This window comes from Rhinoderma darwinii, chromosome 4, assembly GCF_050947455.1.
Source record: "Rhinoderma darwinii isolate aRhiDar2 chromosome 4, aRhiDar2.hap1, whole genome shotgun sequence".
NCBI lineage: Eukaryota > Metazoa > Chordata > Amphibia > Anura > Rhinodermatidae > Rhinoderma > Rhinoderma darwinii.
Window position 1 is genome coordinate 63,578,119 of NC_134690.1, and position 18,341 is coordinate 63,596,459.

The following is an 18,341-nucleotide window of genomic DNA, read 5'->3' on the forward strand; positions in this document are numbered from 1 at the left end:
GATACAAAGCAGCTGTATCTCAAAAAGTTAAAATTATTTTTCATAAAAAGTATTTAGAAAGTTGCACCAAACACACTAACATATATATACAGTGAAGGAAATAAGCATTTGATCCCTTGCTGATTTTGTAAGTTTGCCCACTGTCAAAGTCATGAACAGTCTAGAATTTTTAGGCTAGGTTAATTTTACCAGTGAGAGATAGATTATATATATATAAAAAAAAAAGAAAATCACATAGTCAAAATTATATATATTTATTTGCATTGTGCACAGAGAAATAAGTATTTGATCCCATACCAACCATTAAGAGTTCGACCTCCTCCAGACCAGTTACATGCTCCAAATCAACTTGGTGCCTGCATTAAAGACAGCTGTCTTACATGGTCACCTGTATAAAAGACTCCTGTCCACAGACTCAATTAGTCAGTCTGACTCTAACCTCTACAACATGGGCAAGACCAAAGAGCTTTCTAAGGATGTCAGGGACAAGATCATAGACCTGCACAAGGCTGGAATGGGCTACAAAACCATAAGTAAGACGCTGGGTGAGAAGGAGACAACTGTTGGTGCAATAGTAAGAAAATGGAAGACATACAAAATGACTGTCAATCGACATCGATCTGGGGCTCCATGCAAAATCTCACCTCGTGGGGTATCCTTGATCCTGAGGGAGGTGAGAGCTCAGCCAAAAACTACACGGGGGGAACTTGTTAATGATCTCAAGGCAGCTGGGACCACAGTCACCAAAAAAAACATTGGTAACACATTACGCCGTAATGGATTAAAATCCTGCAGTGCCCGCAAGGTCCCCCTGCTCAAGAAGGCACATGTACAGGCCCATCTGAAGTTTGCAAATGAACATCTGGATGATTCTGAGAGTGATTGGGAGAAGGTGCTGTGCTCAGATGAGACTAAAATTGAGCTCTTTGGCATTAACTCAACTCGCCGTGTTTGGAGGAAGAGAAATGCTGCCTATGACCCAAAGAACACCGTCCCCACTGTCAAGCATGGAGGTGCAAACATTATGTTTTGGGGGTGTTTCTCTGCTAAGGGCACAGGACTACTTCACCGCATCAATGGGAGAATGGATGGAGCCATGTACCGTCAAATCCTGAGTGACAACCTCCTTCCCTCCACCAGGACATTAAAAATGGCTCGTGGCTGGGTCTTCCAGCACGACAATGACCCGAAACATACAGCCAAGGCAAAAAAGGAGTGGCTCAAAAAGAAGCACATTAAGGTCATGGAGTGGCCTAGCCAGTCTCCAGACCTTAACCCCATCGAAAATTTATGGAGGGAGCTGAAGATCCGAGTTGCCAAGCGACAGCCTCGAAATCTTAATGATTTACAGATGATCTGCAAAGAGGAGTGGGCCAAAATTCCATCTAACATGTGTGCAAACCTCATCATCAACTACAAAAAACGTCTGACTGCTGTGCTTGCCAACAAGGGTTTTGCCACCAAGTATTAAGTCTTGTTTGCCAAAGGGATCAAATACTTATTTCTCTGTGCACAATGCAAATAAATATATATAATTTTGACAATGTGATTTTCTTTTTTTTTTAAATATAATCTATCTCTCACTGGTAAAATTAACCTAGCCTAAAAATTCTACACTGTTCATGTCTTTGACAGTGGGCAAACTTACAAAATCAGCAAGGGATCAAATACTTATTTCCTTCACTATATATATATATATATATATATATATATATATATATATATATATATATATATAAACAATTTCAAAGGTTTACATAGCCTTTAACCCTTTAACATCAGTACACTTATATGGATTAAGAAATTCCATTTGTGCATATTTGATCTCTAATCTAAACCAAATATTGCTGCTGCAGCAGCTACTACTAGTATATTATTTTTTATTGTTATATAATACACATTAATGGAAATTTTCCATCAGTACATCTGTAAATAATATTTTGCTCAACTTTACACTTTGAAACTGACGATTATAGGGCAATGAGCAGCGCTACATAGACACTTCTTCTCTCTTCATGTAGATGTAGTCTCTTTTACGTGACGTTCCTTCTCCTGTGCCAATCAATGGCTGACTGTAGTGCTCCCTCATATCAATCAATGGTGAAATGAAATATTGCCCTAACTCTTTAAAAGAGGTTCTGCAGGTGTGAATTATAACAAATAATATACCCCTACAATAAATTTTAAGAATATTCGTAGTCACTTCATAGTTCCTATGCTCTGTATAAATGTACTCAGTCTGGGGTCCAGTGCATTTAAATAGTCACAGAACTCCTCAGTGTCGTGTAATATTGTTTTAAATTACAGTAGGGGGGATCTTATCTCACTTATAATTTTACATGTGTAATTTAAATAAAAAACAACCTGTATAAAAATAATAATACTTACATTTCTCTGGAAATAATACCCATCCAATACTTGCTGCAAGATTGTGGATTCTGATCCTGTATAGTATATTCGCATTGGATGTAAATTAGCAGATAAAGCAAAAGAAAAAAAAAAGGAATTCCATTAAATTTAAATAATCTTCTTTCTTATTAGATGCCAATTTGTAATACTTTATCTCATCAAAAAATATGTTCTCATTATTGAAGCGTGAGCTTCTTACCTTATACTACTGCAATTGTAAATTAATACTGTACATCGAGAATTTAATTCCATTGGCAACAAAAAGAAATAAAACATTTGTTGCTTTATTACAATTTAAATATGAAATATTTTCAATTTCTTAATTACATTTCCTAGTCATGTTATGAGTTCCAAAATAGAGCTTTGATAACTGTGCTGTAACTGTAACAACCATGCACCTGTGTGTCCATCACCATGACCAGGACAGACTTTTATTCACTGGAAGTAAACAATGAAGGTTCCCATTTATTGACTGCAAGCAGAGATCTTGAAAACCATTAGGAGTTGATACAAACAATTGTATAACCTTCATTTTACAATGAATACATTTTATTGGCTTAAACCGCTAGGTTGTGGTTCGACCCCCAGGACTCACTGATCATCAGAGCCCCTGGAGCGCTGCATCCTCTTCATTGCTTGTCTTGGCACAGTGACGATTGTTAAATAATTCCTCCAATTATACTGAAATTATACAAAAAAAATTATAATAGTGCAGGAGTGTGCACAATAATTGCTTTTCTAAATGACTTGTATTACCGTTTCTGCTTCTAACTATAGTATGGACTGTGCGTAGGACATCCTGCCAGCTACTCATAACTGCAGTATCCAGAATGGCCACCAGCGCTGTAGAATGTAATGTGATCCTATTGAAGAGTTATGAGTGCCGGCAGTATGGACTATAGACAGTCCATGCTGTAGTTAGAAGCAGAATCGCTAATAACAATTATTGTGCGCACTCCTGCACTATAATAGTTTTTTAAATAAAATTTTAGTATGACTGGAGGTACTCATTTAAGGATATTTCAGCCCATTCAAGTGAGTAGGCTGAGTGGGGCTGGGCTGCAGCCAAACTTGTATGTACATCGCTGTGTCTGGATATACAGACCCCTTGTTTATGTGATCAGTGGGGGTCCCGGTGGATGGATACCCAACATTCATACATCAATGACATATCCTGTGCATAGGCCATCAATTTAAAGACATCTGTAAGTTATTTAATGGCTCCTTCAAAGAGATTTCTTAAAATTAGAAGCACTAAATCCTAGATAATAAGAGTCTCATGCTATTACCATGATTCTTCCTTCTTCTCATAGAAGGAAGGAAGGTACTCAGCAACTGAAGTATCGGAAGATGGGCAGATATCTTACTAACCATTAATGTTGGCAAGTAATCTGCTTGTTGAAAGGCTTCAGCAATGGCGGACAGACCATTTGGGCATCAGGGTGCTGCCCGTAGGTCCATGGCAAATGGGGGTCCACAGCCTTTTAGTCAGTTACAACACTCAATGTTCTAGTGCAGAGTAAGGTGTAAGTGCTCCTCAAATGTTTTATAGGAAAGAGTGGTTGGATCCAGCACTGGCAGAGGTAAAAGGAAACTTTTTCCAAGTTTTATTCGTTCTTGATTAAAAGAGGTTATTCATTAGCGTATATGGTATATCTTGCAATGAAAAATTTGAAGGTAGGTAGCCTACGCGTTTCGAATGCTGTCTCCGTCCTTATTCATGGCTTAGAATGCTCCTCAAATGCTTATTATTAACCCATCCAATTGTCTCCTGGCTATAGTGGTTGGTAAGAGGTGTATGACCTTTCATGCACAGGGGCCCATATTACTCTCAGTTCACCCCTGGATCTAGATATAATACGGTATAGATTATTTAACTTTTTATACTTCTCATAGGCAGGGCCGATACTGGCTTTTCTGCTGCCTGAGGTGAAAATTTAAATGGTGCCCCCCAGATCTTGATTGATATCCCCCTGGCTGTTCTACATCACTTGCAGCCTCCTCCAACTCTTGCGGATGAGCCATTGCCTTGTACTCACACAGTGCAGCGATGAAGCCAGGTAAAGTACACCTCGCTGCACGGTGCGTGCACAAGTAGTACAAGGCAATGGCGCATCCGAGAAAGTTGGAGGAGACTGTAGTGATTATAACAGCCAGGGATTTCAATCAAGCATGAAAAGGTGGGTTTGGAGTTAGGACTATGTGACTCTTCAGGATAGCGGCACCGCCTCATGACTCTTTTATGAGTAGATAGCATATAGTGTGCGCCACTTAAAAGTTGATTTTATAGATTTTGCTGCATCTGAAAAAAACATACAAGGGAATGTTTGGAAATAGTCAGATCATGTATTACAGCAAGGTGGCGGTTCAAGGGGTTAAAACTACCTAACAAGTTCCCAATAAATATACAATGAATTGAAAGCAATTCAATCTGCCTTTCAATTTTGTTATTATAAATATCCTATATAATACAGCTCCAGAACCAAGCTCATTACATATATACAGTACCAGAACCAAGCTCAGTACATATATACAGCTCCAGAACAAAGCTCATTACATATATACAGTACCAGAACAAAGCTCAGTACATATATACAGCTCCAGAACAAAGCTCATTACATATATACAGTACCAGAACAAAGCTCAGTACATATATACAGCACCAGAACCAAGCTCATACATACATACATACATACATATATACAGCACCAGAAACAAGCTCAGTACATAAATACAACACCAGCACAAATACAGCTCAATTTAGTGCAACCCCTGCCGTATAGGTTTGTACGGAAAAAACTACAGCTCCCATGGCCCGAACAATGGTAAGGATATGCTGGGAGTTGCTGTTTCACAAATAAAAAGCATACCACTCATCATCTCGTTGCAGATCATACAGTGACTACAGTACTGATTAGAGGCAGAATAAACATTTACATTAATTGAGTCACAGGTGATGTCTTCTCAGATTCTAGTTGTTATTTTTCTCTTTTCTTCTCCATGCCCTACTTAGATCCCCTATAGATAGTGACCTCCATAGAGCCCCCTGTAGATAGTGCCCTACATAGATCCCCTGTGGATAGTGGCCCCCATAGATCCCCCTGTAGATAGTAGACCCTGTAGATAGTGCCCTACATACAGCCCCCTGTAGATAGTGCCCTACATACAGCCCCCTATAGATAGTGCCCTACATACAACCCCCTGTAGATAGTGCCCTACATATGGCCCTCTTGTAGATAGTGCCCTACATATAGCCCCCTGTAGATAGTGCCCCCTGTAGATAGAACCCCTCTGTAAATAATGCAACCCACACCAAAAGCTTACATACTCACCTAATCCCGTTCCCGCGTCGTCCTCTTGCAGTGCAAGCCTGCTCTCTTCTGAGCAAGTCTGCTGGGGCTGAACGACGCAAGCGGTCATTGCTTGCATTGTTAAGAGGCGCTGAATGACAGGGCAAGTCATTCTGCTCGGCCAATCAGTGCATATCAACGATGCAAGCAGTTCGATAAAGTCATCGTGCCGCTTGCGTCCTTAAAAGGTACTGATTGGCAGAGCAAGTCATTCTTCCCTGTCAATCAGCACCTTTCTACGATGCAAGTGGCGCGATGACGTCATCGCGCCACTTGCATCATTGAAAGGCGCTGAATGGCAAGGCACGGAACGTGCCCTGCAATTCAGCGCTTATGCATGTAATTGTATCTGTGTCCTATAGACGCAGGTACAATTCTAGTGCAGGAGGGGGTGGTGACGGCTGGTTTCAGTTGCACCACCGCCCCCGCAGAGAGGCAGCAGGCCGCCATCTCAGGCAAGAAGCTCATCTCGCCTCATGGGACTTATTATCTTATTATTGTTCATAGGACTTATCTCACATCACATTAAATTCTAAGTCTTCTGTTCTTACTATACTTTATCGATAGCTATGTTAATACAAGTGTTGCCAGTGATGCCTTTACTACTCTATTATATATTTTCGTTTACTATCCTCTTAGGTATAGAAAATGATGAGGAAATAAAACAATTGGATGAAGAAATAAAGGAACTAAATGAGTCGAATTCCCAGATGGAATCTGATATGATTAAGTTGAGAACTCAGGTAACAGTTTTCTATAAGCAATATTGAAATTGTCTCGCTTAGGTCATTTCAAAAAGAATGCTATTACTGTCTCTGCCGAGAAAGTATACAACTCTGCTATGTACGAGTTCCCTATACGAGATGCCACTAACTTATTCATAAATTTAAGAACAAAATACAAAAAAAAAATAATGCAGTAAAGCTTTTATTCTCATACTCACCCATACTTCATGCATGCCCAGGTCATTGTTCTAAAGGGAACTTCACCCTTTTTGGTCACATTTGCTTACGGTAACATGGAAACAACATAGAAGTTTACCTCATATCAGACTGTGATACTAAATCTCAATTATCATTGTCATTGTAACATTTTTCTTTTTAAAGCCTGCACTGTTTCTTTGTGACATGCATGTGCATGAAAAATCAGGATTACATCTCTATGTGACATACGTGAGTGCATCCGTACTTCTGTAAATACCGTCTTCTGTGGCCACATAATCATGCTGGCTGCATGGTATTCATCAACCAAGACATCAGATGTATATATGGACAGATCGGGGAAAAATTTAATTACATGGAGGGTAAGGGTGAGGATGAGAACTTGGTGACCATTTTAATATCAAGTGTTACATTCAAGCATGTGGCACTGTTAAATGATAAAACGAAAATATTTAATTTGACCTCCTATAAACCCAAATTTGGTAAAAAAAAGAAAAAAAGTTCAGATAAAAGTAATATTAACAATTATCCGTAGAAATAGAACAAAATAAGAACTGCCTATTGTCTACAGACTTGCGATTATTGACGTAAATTGTAGTAGAATAGTTATGTTTGTATAATAGAATTTAGTGGTTATGATTTTTATCATTGAAAGAGGTGGAACTAAAAAGCACACACATTACTAATGATTACAAACAACCATCAATTCTAAGCATCATCTAAGCCATTACTGAAGAGTACTGGCTAGGGCTCCATGCACACGACCGGAATTACAGGCCGGAATTACGGCCCATTCATTTCTATGGCCGACGGACACCTTCCCGTATGTCTACTGGAGGGTGTCCATGCCGTAGAAGCCTGCTGAAAAAAATAGGACATGTCCTATTATTTTATTTTACGGACTGTGCTACTATACTTTATAATTGGAGCACAGAAAGTAAAAACGGCCGGCTGTCCGCGGCCGGCCGTGCCCATAATTACGGGTCGTAATTACAGGCACGGTCGTGTGCAAGAAAGCCTTAATACATAGAACATTCCGATTGATCTGTTGGCCAAGTATGGTGGCTAGTCTAACAAATCGATCAACTGGTTCCAAAAGTGAGTCATGCTGGTTGTTGACACACGTCCGTTATTTTGTTCACTTGAATCGGTTCCACCTCTTTTGCTTCATTCTCTGCCCCCTTTTCAGCTTCTGCTCCCTCCCACTAGGTACTGGACGAGCGTCCTGTTGCTTGCCAAGAACCCTGTGTTGATGAATACCAATTTCATGTAAGTTACACGGGAGGGGAGGTTGTGTGATTTTTCCATGTAACTTACACGAAATTCAGCCCTCGGAGAATAAAAGTTATTCATAAGTAGTATTTGATTTCAATTCTTTAATCTACTAGCTTCACATTGTATATACAGGTAGTTTGTGAGAAGGGGCTCAAGACATCAAAAAATTAAATTTGAACACCAACTAATATGACATTTATTATATATACACATGTTATATCATCTTGGTATAAAACATACATTTTAGATTATTAAAGTGTCTTTAAAAGAACACCTCAGGATAAAACTGTTATACTATGTTATGTCTGGTGCAGGCCCCCAGGGGGCAGTGCATGACAAATGAATTCTTACTTTTCTGTGCTTTGAGTCATGTACTGCCCCTCAAGACCTAAATTTGTCATACATATTAAGAAAGGAAATGCAATACAATATAACATGTTCTAAAAAACAAATCTAAGATGTTAACAGCAATGTGGATAGGGTGGTGAGAGAATCAGACCCAACATATCAAACTATTAATAATTTTTGTAATGTTTTTTCACAGTTTAGTAAATAGATAAAACTAAGCTATATAAAATTAAAATGATAAAGAACCATGATTGAAAATGTATATCCTGGGGTCAGCTGATGATGTCACTTCTGGACACAATGAAGTCATATAAGCAGGGAAGAGACACATTGCTATCAGTTGAGTTTTACATATTACCATGTGCTGGGGGAAGGACTGTGCCTCATAACATAGTATACAGGAACTCATCTCACAGTTTGAGAACAGCTGATATAGACAATTTTGGAAGATACCATATAAATGAACTAACTCGCAAACTAACTTCTAACTATAAAAACGACAAAACTAAAACTAGCAAAATAAGAACCATTGCCATGTGCATTGCCTACATAAATAATCATGGAATCTACCAATAACAGCGAGGCTAAAAGTATGTTAGAAAGACTATACAGATCTCATTTCTTGTTCCCTAATCCCTGACAACTCCTTTAATTTAAAGAGTTATTACACTGCAGTAAAAAAGCAGCTTACTTACAAAATCTGTTCTGTTCCATCTATATAATATAAATACATCATTTTTATTAAATTATTTAACTCCATAAATGTAATATTAGGTAGGCTACATAAGAAATTAGGTCTGCAGTTCCGCTCAAATAACAAACGTAACAAATTACTTCTTCAACCATTTGACCATTTTTCTAATATTACCATTACAATGACCTTACTAAGACCTGACAATGGTAGAACTGTTGATAACGCCATAGTTACATTTTATATTTTGTAATACCTTGTGTTGTATTTTGCACCTATGTGTGCTTTATAGATTACAACAATGGAGAGTAACTTGAAGACAATAGAAGAGGAAAACAAAGTCATTGAGCAGCAAAACGAGTCTCTTCTGCATGAGCTGGCCAATCTAAGTCAGTCATTAATTCATAGTCTAGCTAATATCCAGCTACCCCATATGGTGAGTAATTCTCATGTGTCCATCATAGAATATTACAATATTTGGTTATATATTAGATAACAATGTTATAAACCCCATTAATACAGTGGTTTCCTTCTTTTGCAGAGTGTTTCTTGTGTTTTGGTTGTTTCCTTTGAGGTTATATTTGACCATCATTTCCAGTTTTTGGAAAAAGTTTTTGGTTTTTGTGTCTTCTTTCATCATTTTTTTTTCATCCTGGTGCATTTATAGTTTAATAGTTACTTTTTCATATTCTCAGATTTAATTTCTTTAAGACATAATTATTTATAGTAATTCTGCCATCACACGTAGAGATTCTATATATTGCTCAAGCTTTTGGTCAGGTAGGTGGAGAAGTAGGAGAGAGAATCTTCAACTCTCAGTGGGCTGTTGATTTGCAGCGGAAGTTTTTCTCTACCTATGACTTGACTAAAAACTTGGGTAGAGCCTAAGGAATTTTAAGCCACCTCCTTTCCCTAGTCTACATCTTGATGTTTATTTCCACCTAAGACTTATAAATAATACGGTGTCATCTATTTTCCACTTATCTTGACCAAGCAGAAACGTTTCGGTCACTAGACAATTACCTATAAGCCATGTTTTGTTCATTTTTTGTTGGGCCTCCATCCTCACTACAAACTTTGCCATACAGAGTTAAATGTATGTTACTTTTGTATCAAGATCCAGATACTAATGAAATCACAGCTTGAACTCTACCCATGGTCTACTCCTCTTCTCTTTTCTCACTAGCTCATCCCATGCACATCTTCAGGATTCCTCTAGGGCTGAACCTCATCTTTGGATTTCATGATCATGCTCGATTAGAGCTTTTCTCGGCATCGATCAATCAACCAACCTTTCATTTTCCATCTTTCTGGAGACTCATGTTGTTAGTGTTGTTAATATGGCGTTGCCCTGGTCACCATATTCTCCCAGTGCAACCTATGTTGTCATCCCGGTTTCTATGAATGATTTGTGCTATGCAATTTGCCCATCATTTGCAAACCAAGTCATGTCTAGTTATTCTATTTTCTCCTCAAGACTTTAAGCTTCTGTGGACAGGACGATCCCCACCATTTGAAACTGTCTCTATACTTTTCCTTTGTATAACAATCTCTAGGGATGGATTCCTAAATCAATGGCGATATAGAAATAGTACATACGTCTCTTTAGAAAATAACAACAACAAAGGAACAAAATGGCAAACACCAAATAGCTTTAAATATAGTTATTTTCTTTTTATGTAAAATATATACAAACATATGTATTTTTTCATAAATTTTAAAGGGGTTTTCCAGGACTTGGATATTGATGACCTATCCTTAGTATAGGCCATCAATGTCAGATTGGAGTAGGTCTGACTCCAGACACCCCCACTGATCAGCTGATTGAATTCACAGCAGCGCTTCAGCCTTTTCATTGCTTACAGGCACCGTTCTCTAAATTCAGTAGTGGCTGTCCCTGGTACTACAACTCCGTCACATTCACTTAAAGAGGCTCTGTCACCAGATTTTGCAACCCCTATCTGCTATTGCAGCAGATCGGCGCTGCAATGTAGATTACAGTAACGTTTTTATTTTTTAAAAACGAGCATTTTTGGCCAAGTTATGACCATTTTCGTATTTATGCAAATGAGGCTTGCAAAAGTACAACTGGGCGTGTTGAAAAGTAAAAGTACAACTGGGCGTGTATTGTGTGCGTACATCGGGGCGTGTTTACTACTTTTACTAGCTGGGCGTTCTGATGAGAAGTATCATCCACTTCTCTTCACAACGCCCAGCTTCTGGCAGTGCAGATCTGTGACGTCACTCACAGGTCCTGCATCGTGTCGGCACCAGAGGCTACAGTTGATTCTGCAGCAGCATCAGCATTTGCAGGTAAGTAGCTACATGGACTTACCTGCAAACGCCGATGCTGCTGCAGAATCAACTGTAGCCTCTGGTGCCGATGTGTCCTCGCTCGTCTGACACGATGCAGGACCTGTGAGTGACGACACAGCGTGATCTCTCGAGAACACGCTGTGTCTGCACTGCCAGAAGCTGGGCGTTCTGAAGAGAAGTGGATGATACTTCTATACACAACGCCCAGCTAGTAAAAGTAGTAAACACGCCCCGATGTACGCACATAATACACGCCCAGTTGTACTTTTACTTTTCAATACGCCCAGTTGTACTTTTGCAAGCCTCATTTGCATAAATACGAAAATGGTCATAACTTGGCCAAAAATGCTCGTTTTTTAAAAATAAAAACGTTACTGTAATCTACATTGCAGCGCCGATCTGCTGCAATAGCAGATAGGGGTTGCAAAATCTGGTGACAGAGCCTCTTTAAATAGATCTGAGATGCAAAGAGCTGCAGTACCAGCCTCTACCGAATGTGTGTAGCAGTTCAGTAATGGAATGGGGTGCAGCACTCACAGGAACGGCGCCGTTCCTTCAATCATCTGATCGAAGGGGTGCAAGGAGTCGGACCCCCACCAATCTGAAATCGATGACCTATCCTAAGCATTTTTTATGTATATCAAAGTCCCCTTTAAGGAGTGTGATTAGAGTATGGCTACGTGGACATTTTGGATCAGGGGCAGTACAGTAAAGACAGTCGGGTTTATTCTTTTTCACATGTTGCTGCATTTGTCATACTTTGTATGGTTGTATTTGCACTGAATATAAATGTTTTTTTACTGATCTTTGTTGTTTTTTTCTGTAAAACCGCTATGATTTTGTCTTACAGTACATGTCATAAAAGAGAGGGAGTACAAAATAATATTGAATCCTTGCAGTATATAGGGCTAATATTAGTACAAAGCTGCATAAAAATGATAGCATTGGGCTTAAAAACAACAGAATGTTTTTCTTTTCTTCCAATTTTTCTATAGGACCCGCAATGCATTATCCAAAATAAGTTACTCATGTAGATAGCTCATTACTAGAGATAAGCGAAATGTCACAAATTTACTTTGCTGGCATTTCCTATCATAGATTTTTATCTGCCACTTATGAGCCATTGGATCCATATTTCATCATTTTGCCATCCATTGTCTTTTATGCGGCATACACTGCTTCATCATAGCAAATTTGAAACTTTTCAGCTATAAAATTAGAATAAAACTGAAGATAGATTAAATAAGAATTTTTCTAAAAAATATTTTAATCGACAAAAGAGGTCTGGAGTGGGCTGGCCTGAGCCCACTTGACCGTTGGTATACAGGAGTTAAAAAGACCTCGGATGGATTTTATCTATCTTAGGGAAGCAGATCGGACCCAGTAGATGAAGAGATCATTTCAATGATATTCTTCCATTTTCCTGTGGAAGGAAGGAGCTGAATTATACAGTAAAATGTTTGACTAGTTCAGAAAAATGTGTTTGTTTCCTCTTGGCTGCAAAAGTTGTCTAGGGGTCCCTTACTAAGCCCATATCTTGTGGTGCATCAATTCTAAACACTCGTGTACTATGGTTTAAAAACTTTTTCCATGAATGGGTACTTATTTTTTTTAAGGGCCAGGAAACAAAAAAAATATATATATATATATATTTATAGTGTATATATATATTTATTTTTTTATTTTTTTTATATTATTATTTTTTTATGGACTAAAAAAAATAATTTTCCTCTTTGGATCCAGGGCCACTGGATTCCATCTGGTCCTAATCTTAAATAGGTTGTCCTATATTTAATTCACTGATTAATTCACTCTGTTAGATCAGGCAAAACATAACAATCTTTCAGAAAGACACAGCTGTGTCGCATCCTACTGTCCTACAGATGGGAGGCACTATGTGGCTGGCATTGTTATGGGGGAACGGTCTGGTTATTTTTAGAACCTTAAAGAGGCGATACAGGCAAGACTGTAAGGGTATGTTCACACGGCAACGTCCATTACGGCTGAAATTATGGAGCTGTTTTCAAGAGAAAACAGCTCCTGATTTTCAGAAGTTTTTTGTGCCACTCGCGATTTTCGCTGCGTTTTTCGCGGCATTTTTTACGTCCGTTTTTGGAGATTTTGTCAATAGTCTATAGAAAACGGCTCCAAAAACGTCCCGAGAAGTGTCCTGCACTCCTTTTTCGCGACCGTTTTTTTGCGCGTCAAAAAACGCCGCGAAACACACTCCGTCGGAACAGAACGCCGTTTTCCCATTAAAATCAATGGGCAGATGTTTGGAGGCGTTCTGCTTCCGATTTTTCGGCCGTTTTTCAGGCATTTATGGCCCGAAAAACGGCCGAAAATAGGTAGTGTGAACATACCCTTAAGCCTTGTTCACATAGTGCATTTACTGCAGATTTTGCATGTATTTTTTAAGCCAAAACCAGGAAAGGAACCTAAAACAGAAGAAATATATAAAGAATGGCCTTATAGGTCTGCTCTACTGGATCCAATTATTGTTTTGGCTTGAAAAATGGATGTAAAATCTGCAGTAAATCTGTACTGTGTGAACAAGGCCTTACTGGGATATGCCTTGTGCAGACCTTGACCATTTGTTTTACCCAGATTGCTTCTTTAAAGTGGTATTACCGTCTGAGACACTGATGGCTTAACGATATACCATAAATGTCTGATAGGTCCGGCACTCCAGAGAGGAGGAGACGAGGCGGAAAGGTGGCTGTGCATGCGTCCGAATCTCTCAATTGTAGTTTATAGGAGTTCTGAAATGCGCATCTTTTTCTGTAACGCCCTTCCCCTGTCTTTTCTCTGGAGTGCAGGGGACCCCTGTATTCCCAATAGAAGTGGAACCCTCCCCTATCAGACATTTATAGCATATATTCTCGATATGCAATAATTGTGGTGCATGGAGGTGGTATAATATGACAATGTGGCCATCAGGTCGGAAAAGGTTGTTCACCCTTGTTTTAGAGTTTCAGAATTCCATATACCTTATATTTGCATTAACTTCTTTTTTTTTCTCTCTCTATGCTTCTTTTTATTGGTCAATGTTTGCTGATTTGTAATTTTTTTCTTAAACTGGAAGAGTTCACACACGCCGGTTTTATCGCATGTTTTTGTGCTGTATTGTGCCACAATTATTGCAAAACTGACGCAAAGACTGATGCATTGTTGGCACAGTTTAGTGTCAATTTGCAAATAAAATTCTATAAAACAGGCACGTGTGAATACACCCTACAGAGGCACTCCAGAAAAAAACTGATAAAATGGGAGAGATTTATCAATACTACTCCCTCTTTCCCCCTGTGCAGTATGGCACTAGAGGCATAACTTGAATCTCCTGAGCCCCAGTGCAAAATCTGTAACAGGACCCCCACCTACCATCTGCCATTTATAATACTCTTGTTTTCTTATGTGGCAGTGGAGCCTTTTGGCCCTCTAATGCGCCAGGACCGGTTGGCAACTGCTACCTCTACACCCCTTATAGCCCCCTTGGCACGACTCTAGAGCCCAGCCAACGAATATGTCAGAAGAAGTGGCCCAGAGGGTTCATAAATATTGTGTTTGGCCCAAAAACTGTTGTAAAAAAACATTGATAAATCTGCCCCCTTGTATTTTGCCAAGTGTAGGGCCTGAAGGGCCTTTGTATGATTTCAATCTTAAGTTTTCTTTGACTCTCCGAGTCATGGACCACCCATCAGGCCCTACACTAGTCACATCACATTGTATCAGACTTCCAGGAGTGCTCTGTTTTTGTTACGGTAAGAAATTTTTGCCAAACATACGATTCACCGACACAAGAGGGGTGCTTCAAAAATAATACTGACTGTTTAATATCTTGTAGGACCCCATCAATGAACAAAATTTTGATGCCTACGTGACCACATTGACTGACATGTATACAAATCAAGATCGCTATCAAAGCCCGGAAAATAAGGCACTTCTGGAAAACATAAAGCAAGCTGTAAGAGGAATACAAGTCTAAACAGAAGGTTTTGCGCGAAGAACAAAATAAAATAAAGATGCCTCTTGTTTTCTGCTGCTGTAATCTACCAGAAAAGTGTTATATATATTTATTCATTCTGAGACAGTGTTATGCTTACAAGACTCCATGATGATTTGATGTCTTGCTTTAAAAATAGTACCTGCTGAATAGATTTTGAATACATTCACATTTTGTACGTTTTCATATAAGCTAACATTGTGTGATATGCCATGTAATGTTTATAGCTGCTAATGTATGCACATTTTTAAGGTAACTATATTTCTGAAAAAGGGAAGCTGCCGAAGAGAATCAGAGGGTAGATTTTTTTATGCTTTGGTGATCAACGTTTTAGTATTTTGAACTGGGATGATAAATTCCACCTCTAAATGGTATTGACATCTGCTGCCCCTTTCTAGAAAATTTTATTTGGTTTCTGAATATTGGAGATTTTAAGGCTTGGAAGAACATATACCATGGTGCGCATACTGTTTCACAGCAAGCAGTAAAGTGATATTGCTTTATTTTTTAAGGACCTTGAGAGCAGAGGCTGAATGTTTTTGGTTTTAGATGTCGGCTGTACAAGCAGGGCAATTAAATGAGTTTTTTTTTTAAACTCTGAAGAATGGACATTTGAGTGTTGTAAGATATACTTACTCGAGATTTTTGTTGACTATCTAGCTATGAAAACCTACGGGGGAAGACAAAGCAGCTTAAAAGCACTTTTCATTCATAACTGAGCTTCATCTGATCTCAATATGGGAACCTCCATTGTTGAACTATATTGGAAGAGAACGTTGAGATAATTCCTACTGATCTTTTTTCAAAACAGACTTTGGAGAAATAGCCACTACTCACCCTTCACTCCCGGGTTGATTGATTTCCCTTTGAACTGCGCGTTTCACAAAAATATACTTGTACTGGATTCCTGCATTTTTGATTGAGGATGAAAGACACTATTTTTAATACATTTTCTGTTGCCTTTTTCATTGTGTTTTCATTTAATTTGGGGTTTTACAAGTAATGCAAAAAACAAAGCCCATTTCTGATCCCTGGAAGAATTCCAAAAAATAGATTTAGCAGAAAAAGTAGAGCATCTAAGTTTGAACCTTTTACGTCTAACCATTTTTCCTCACACAGGTTGTATTTGTCTCTTATGACAACAACAAACAGAAATTTGGATTATTGATGGACCATCCTATAAGGGAAAAAATGTTAAATTTTGTTAGGTTACCAAACTTCAGACAGCACTTATTTGTTTTAATTGTTCCCGTTTTAATGCAGAATTTCCTGTTTTTTTTTTATTTCTTTTTTATTTTAACATAATTTATGTTTTCAACAACTGCACTAACCGTATGCATAAGACCACTTTTTAAGTCAAAGATGTGTTGTGTTTATAAAGATGTCAAAAGGATTCTTATTTTTTATTTAAATTGCATATCTTTTTCCTTCCATGGGTTGATGTTATGCAGAAAGTACAATGTACTTTAGAATTTTGCTATGAAAAAAAAAGATGGGTTTTTTAAAAAAGAAAAAAAAAATATTTTTAGCAAAATAGGACTTACAGGGTCATTGTCCCCACAATGTGCCAGTTGATAATTTGCACTTACCTTGTCCTATATATCCATAATATACGGAGGTGTGCAATTTTTTTGTGTCTATAGCCTTTGTGACACTAACAAAAGAAAAAAAGAACAAAAAATATATTAAAAAAATGACAGAAGTTACCGGAAGCCATGATGGCTGTTTCAATAATATCGCTAAGGGAGGTTACAGGGATCTCACAACTAATATTCTAATACAATACTCAACCTCGGTATATATATATATATATATATATATATGTATAAATATATGTATATCCCAGCGGCACTTTATACTATTCACTGTACAAATGCTAACAGTTTTCCAAGAGGACTTTAATAACTAGCTGGGAGAAGATTATGTAATTACTTTGGGGGGCTTTGCAGTATGTTATCTGTGAAGGCCTGTCTTTCTGTTGTGCTCTTAGTCGTAGCGGTCATGCTCAGAACTGCCTTTTCGAAAGCCGAAGCAAGGTGCTTGATGTTCACCTTCTGCCATATCCATGTCATACATTGCCCTGAAAAAAATAGATTTTTTTCGGGGTGACCATTGTTAATACCGGCATTAGCCTATTCCACGGCATTGTGTCTGCAGCTTATTTGCCAATATAGTAATGCTTTCAGTAGATTAATAGATAGTATCAGTTGGGAATATTATTGTTATCACCTATGTACAATGGAAAGGGATTTTAAGCACAAACCTGCTGCTCATTTAATGGTGGTACATGATACTGTATCAAATCAAAACCTATCTGTGACTATTATATATAGGGATCACAAAAAGTGTCACATATTAGAATGCTGATCTTTCATATGGAATTATTGTGAGTCATCGAAGTTTATTATTTATTATAACTTATTGTTCATATTCATTTCTAAGTTTAATTTAAGTAATCATTTATTAAGACAGAATTTTGTATAAACTATTTATTGTGCTCTCTGTGGAACTGAAGTTTGATTTATTTTTGTACTACACGGCATGGATTTGTTGATGACATTTTAATTTTGCGATAAATGTGTGGAATCACAAGTTGCTGTGATACTTCATTTTTAAATTGTGAACTTTGTACAAATTTTGTCATGCTGGATGTCAACACATCTTACTCTAAATAAAAAAGAAAAAAAAACAACACGTGGCCATATTTGTAGCATAGTTCTTCTACGAGTACTCTATGTACCGGCAGACATAGCAAATAAATATTCAGCTAATAGTTTGTCTTTTTGTTTGTTTTTTCACTTATTTTTAAACAGTTTTGTTGTATATTTTATTTTTTTGCATGCTGTTTTGTTTTTTTATGTGTCTGTGGAAAATTTGATACACGATCCATAACATTTATGTTCATGATAAGTTAACAGACGGAAAGCTGAATTTGTGTTCATATCGTATTTCTTGATTTGCATAGACGACGTTTCTCTTTCCCCTGCAACGGATGATTTTTTTATGGT

At 38.0% G+C, this 18,341-nt stretch overlaps 1 protein-coding gene across 6 annotated transcripts in view; it reads left to right on the forward strand.

Annotated features, from left to right (window-relative positions):
* Nucleotides 1-18,057, forward strand: part of MYT1L (myelin transcription factor 1 like) — a 312,782-nt gene extending 294,725 nt beyond the window's left edge. For 3 of the 6 annotated variants that reach the window (XM_075861151.1, XM_075861148.1, XM_075861149.1), the window contains 4 exons: nucleotides 6,399-6,502; nucleotides 7,910-7,969; nucleotides 9,307-9,450; nucleotides 15,175-18,056. In XM_075861151.1, coding sequence (XP_075717266.1) covers nucleotides 6,399-6,502; nucleotides 7,910-7,969; nucleotides 9,307-9,450; nucleotides 15,175-15,315 — 449 coding nt within the window. In that variant the 3' untranslated portion in view covers nucleotides 15,316-18,056. Of the gene's footprint in view, nucleotides 1-6,398; nucleotides 6,503-7,909; nucleotides 7,970-9,306; nucleotides 9,451-15,174 lie in introns of all 6 variants that reach the window. The other 3 variants (XM_075861152.1, XM_075861150.1, XM_075861147.1) reach the window with 3 other exon arrangements.
* Nucleotides 18,058-18,341: the final 284 nt, after the last annotated feature.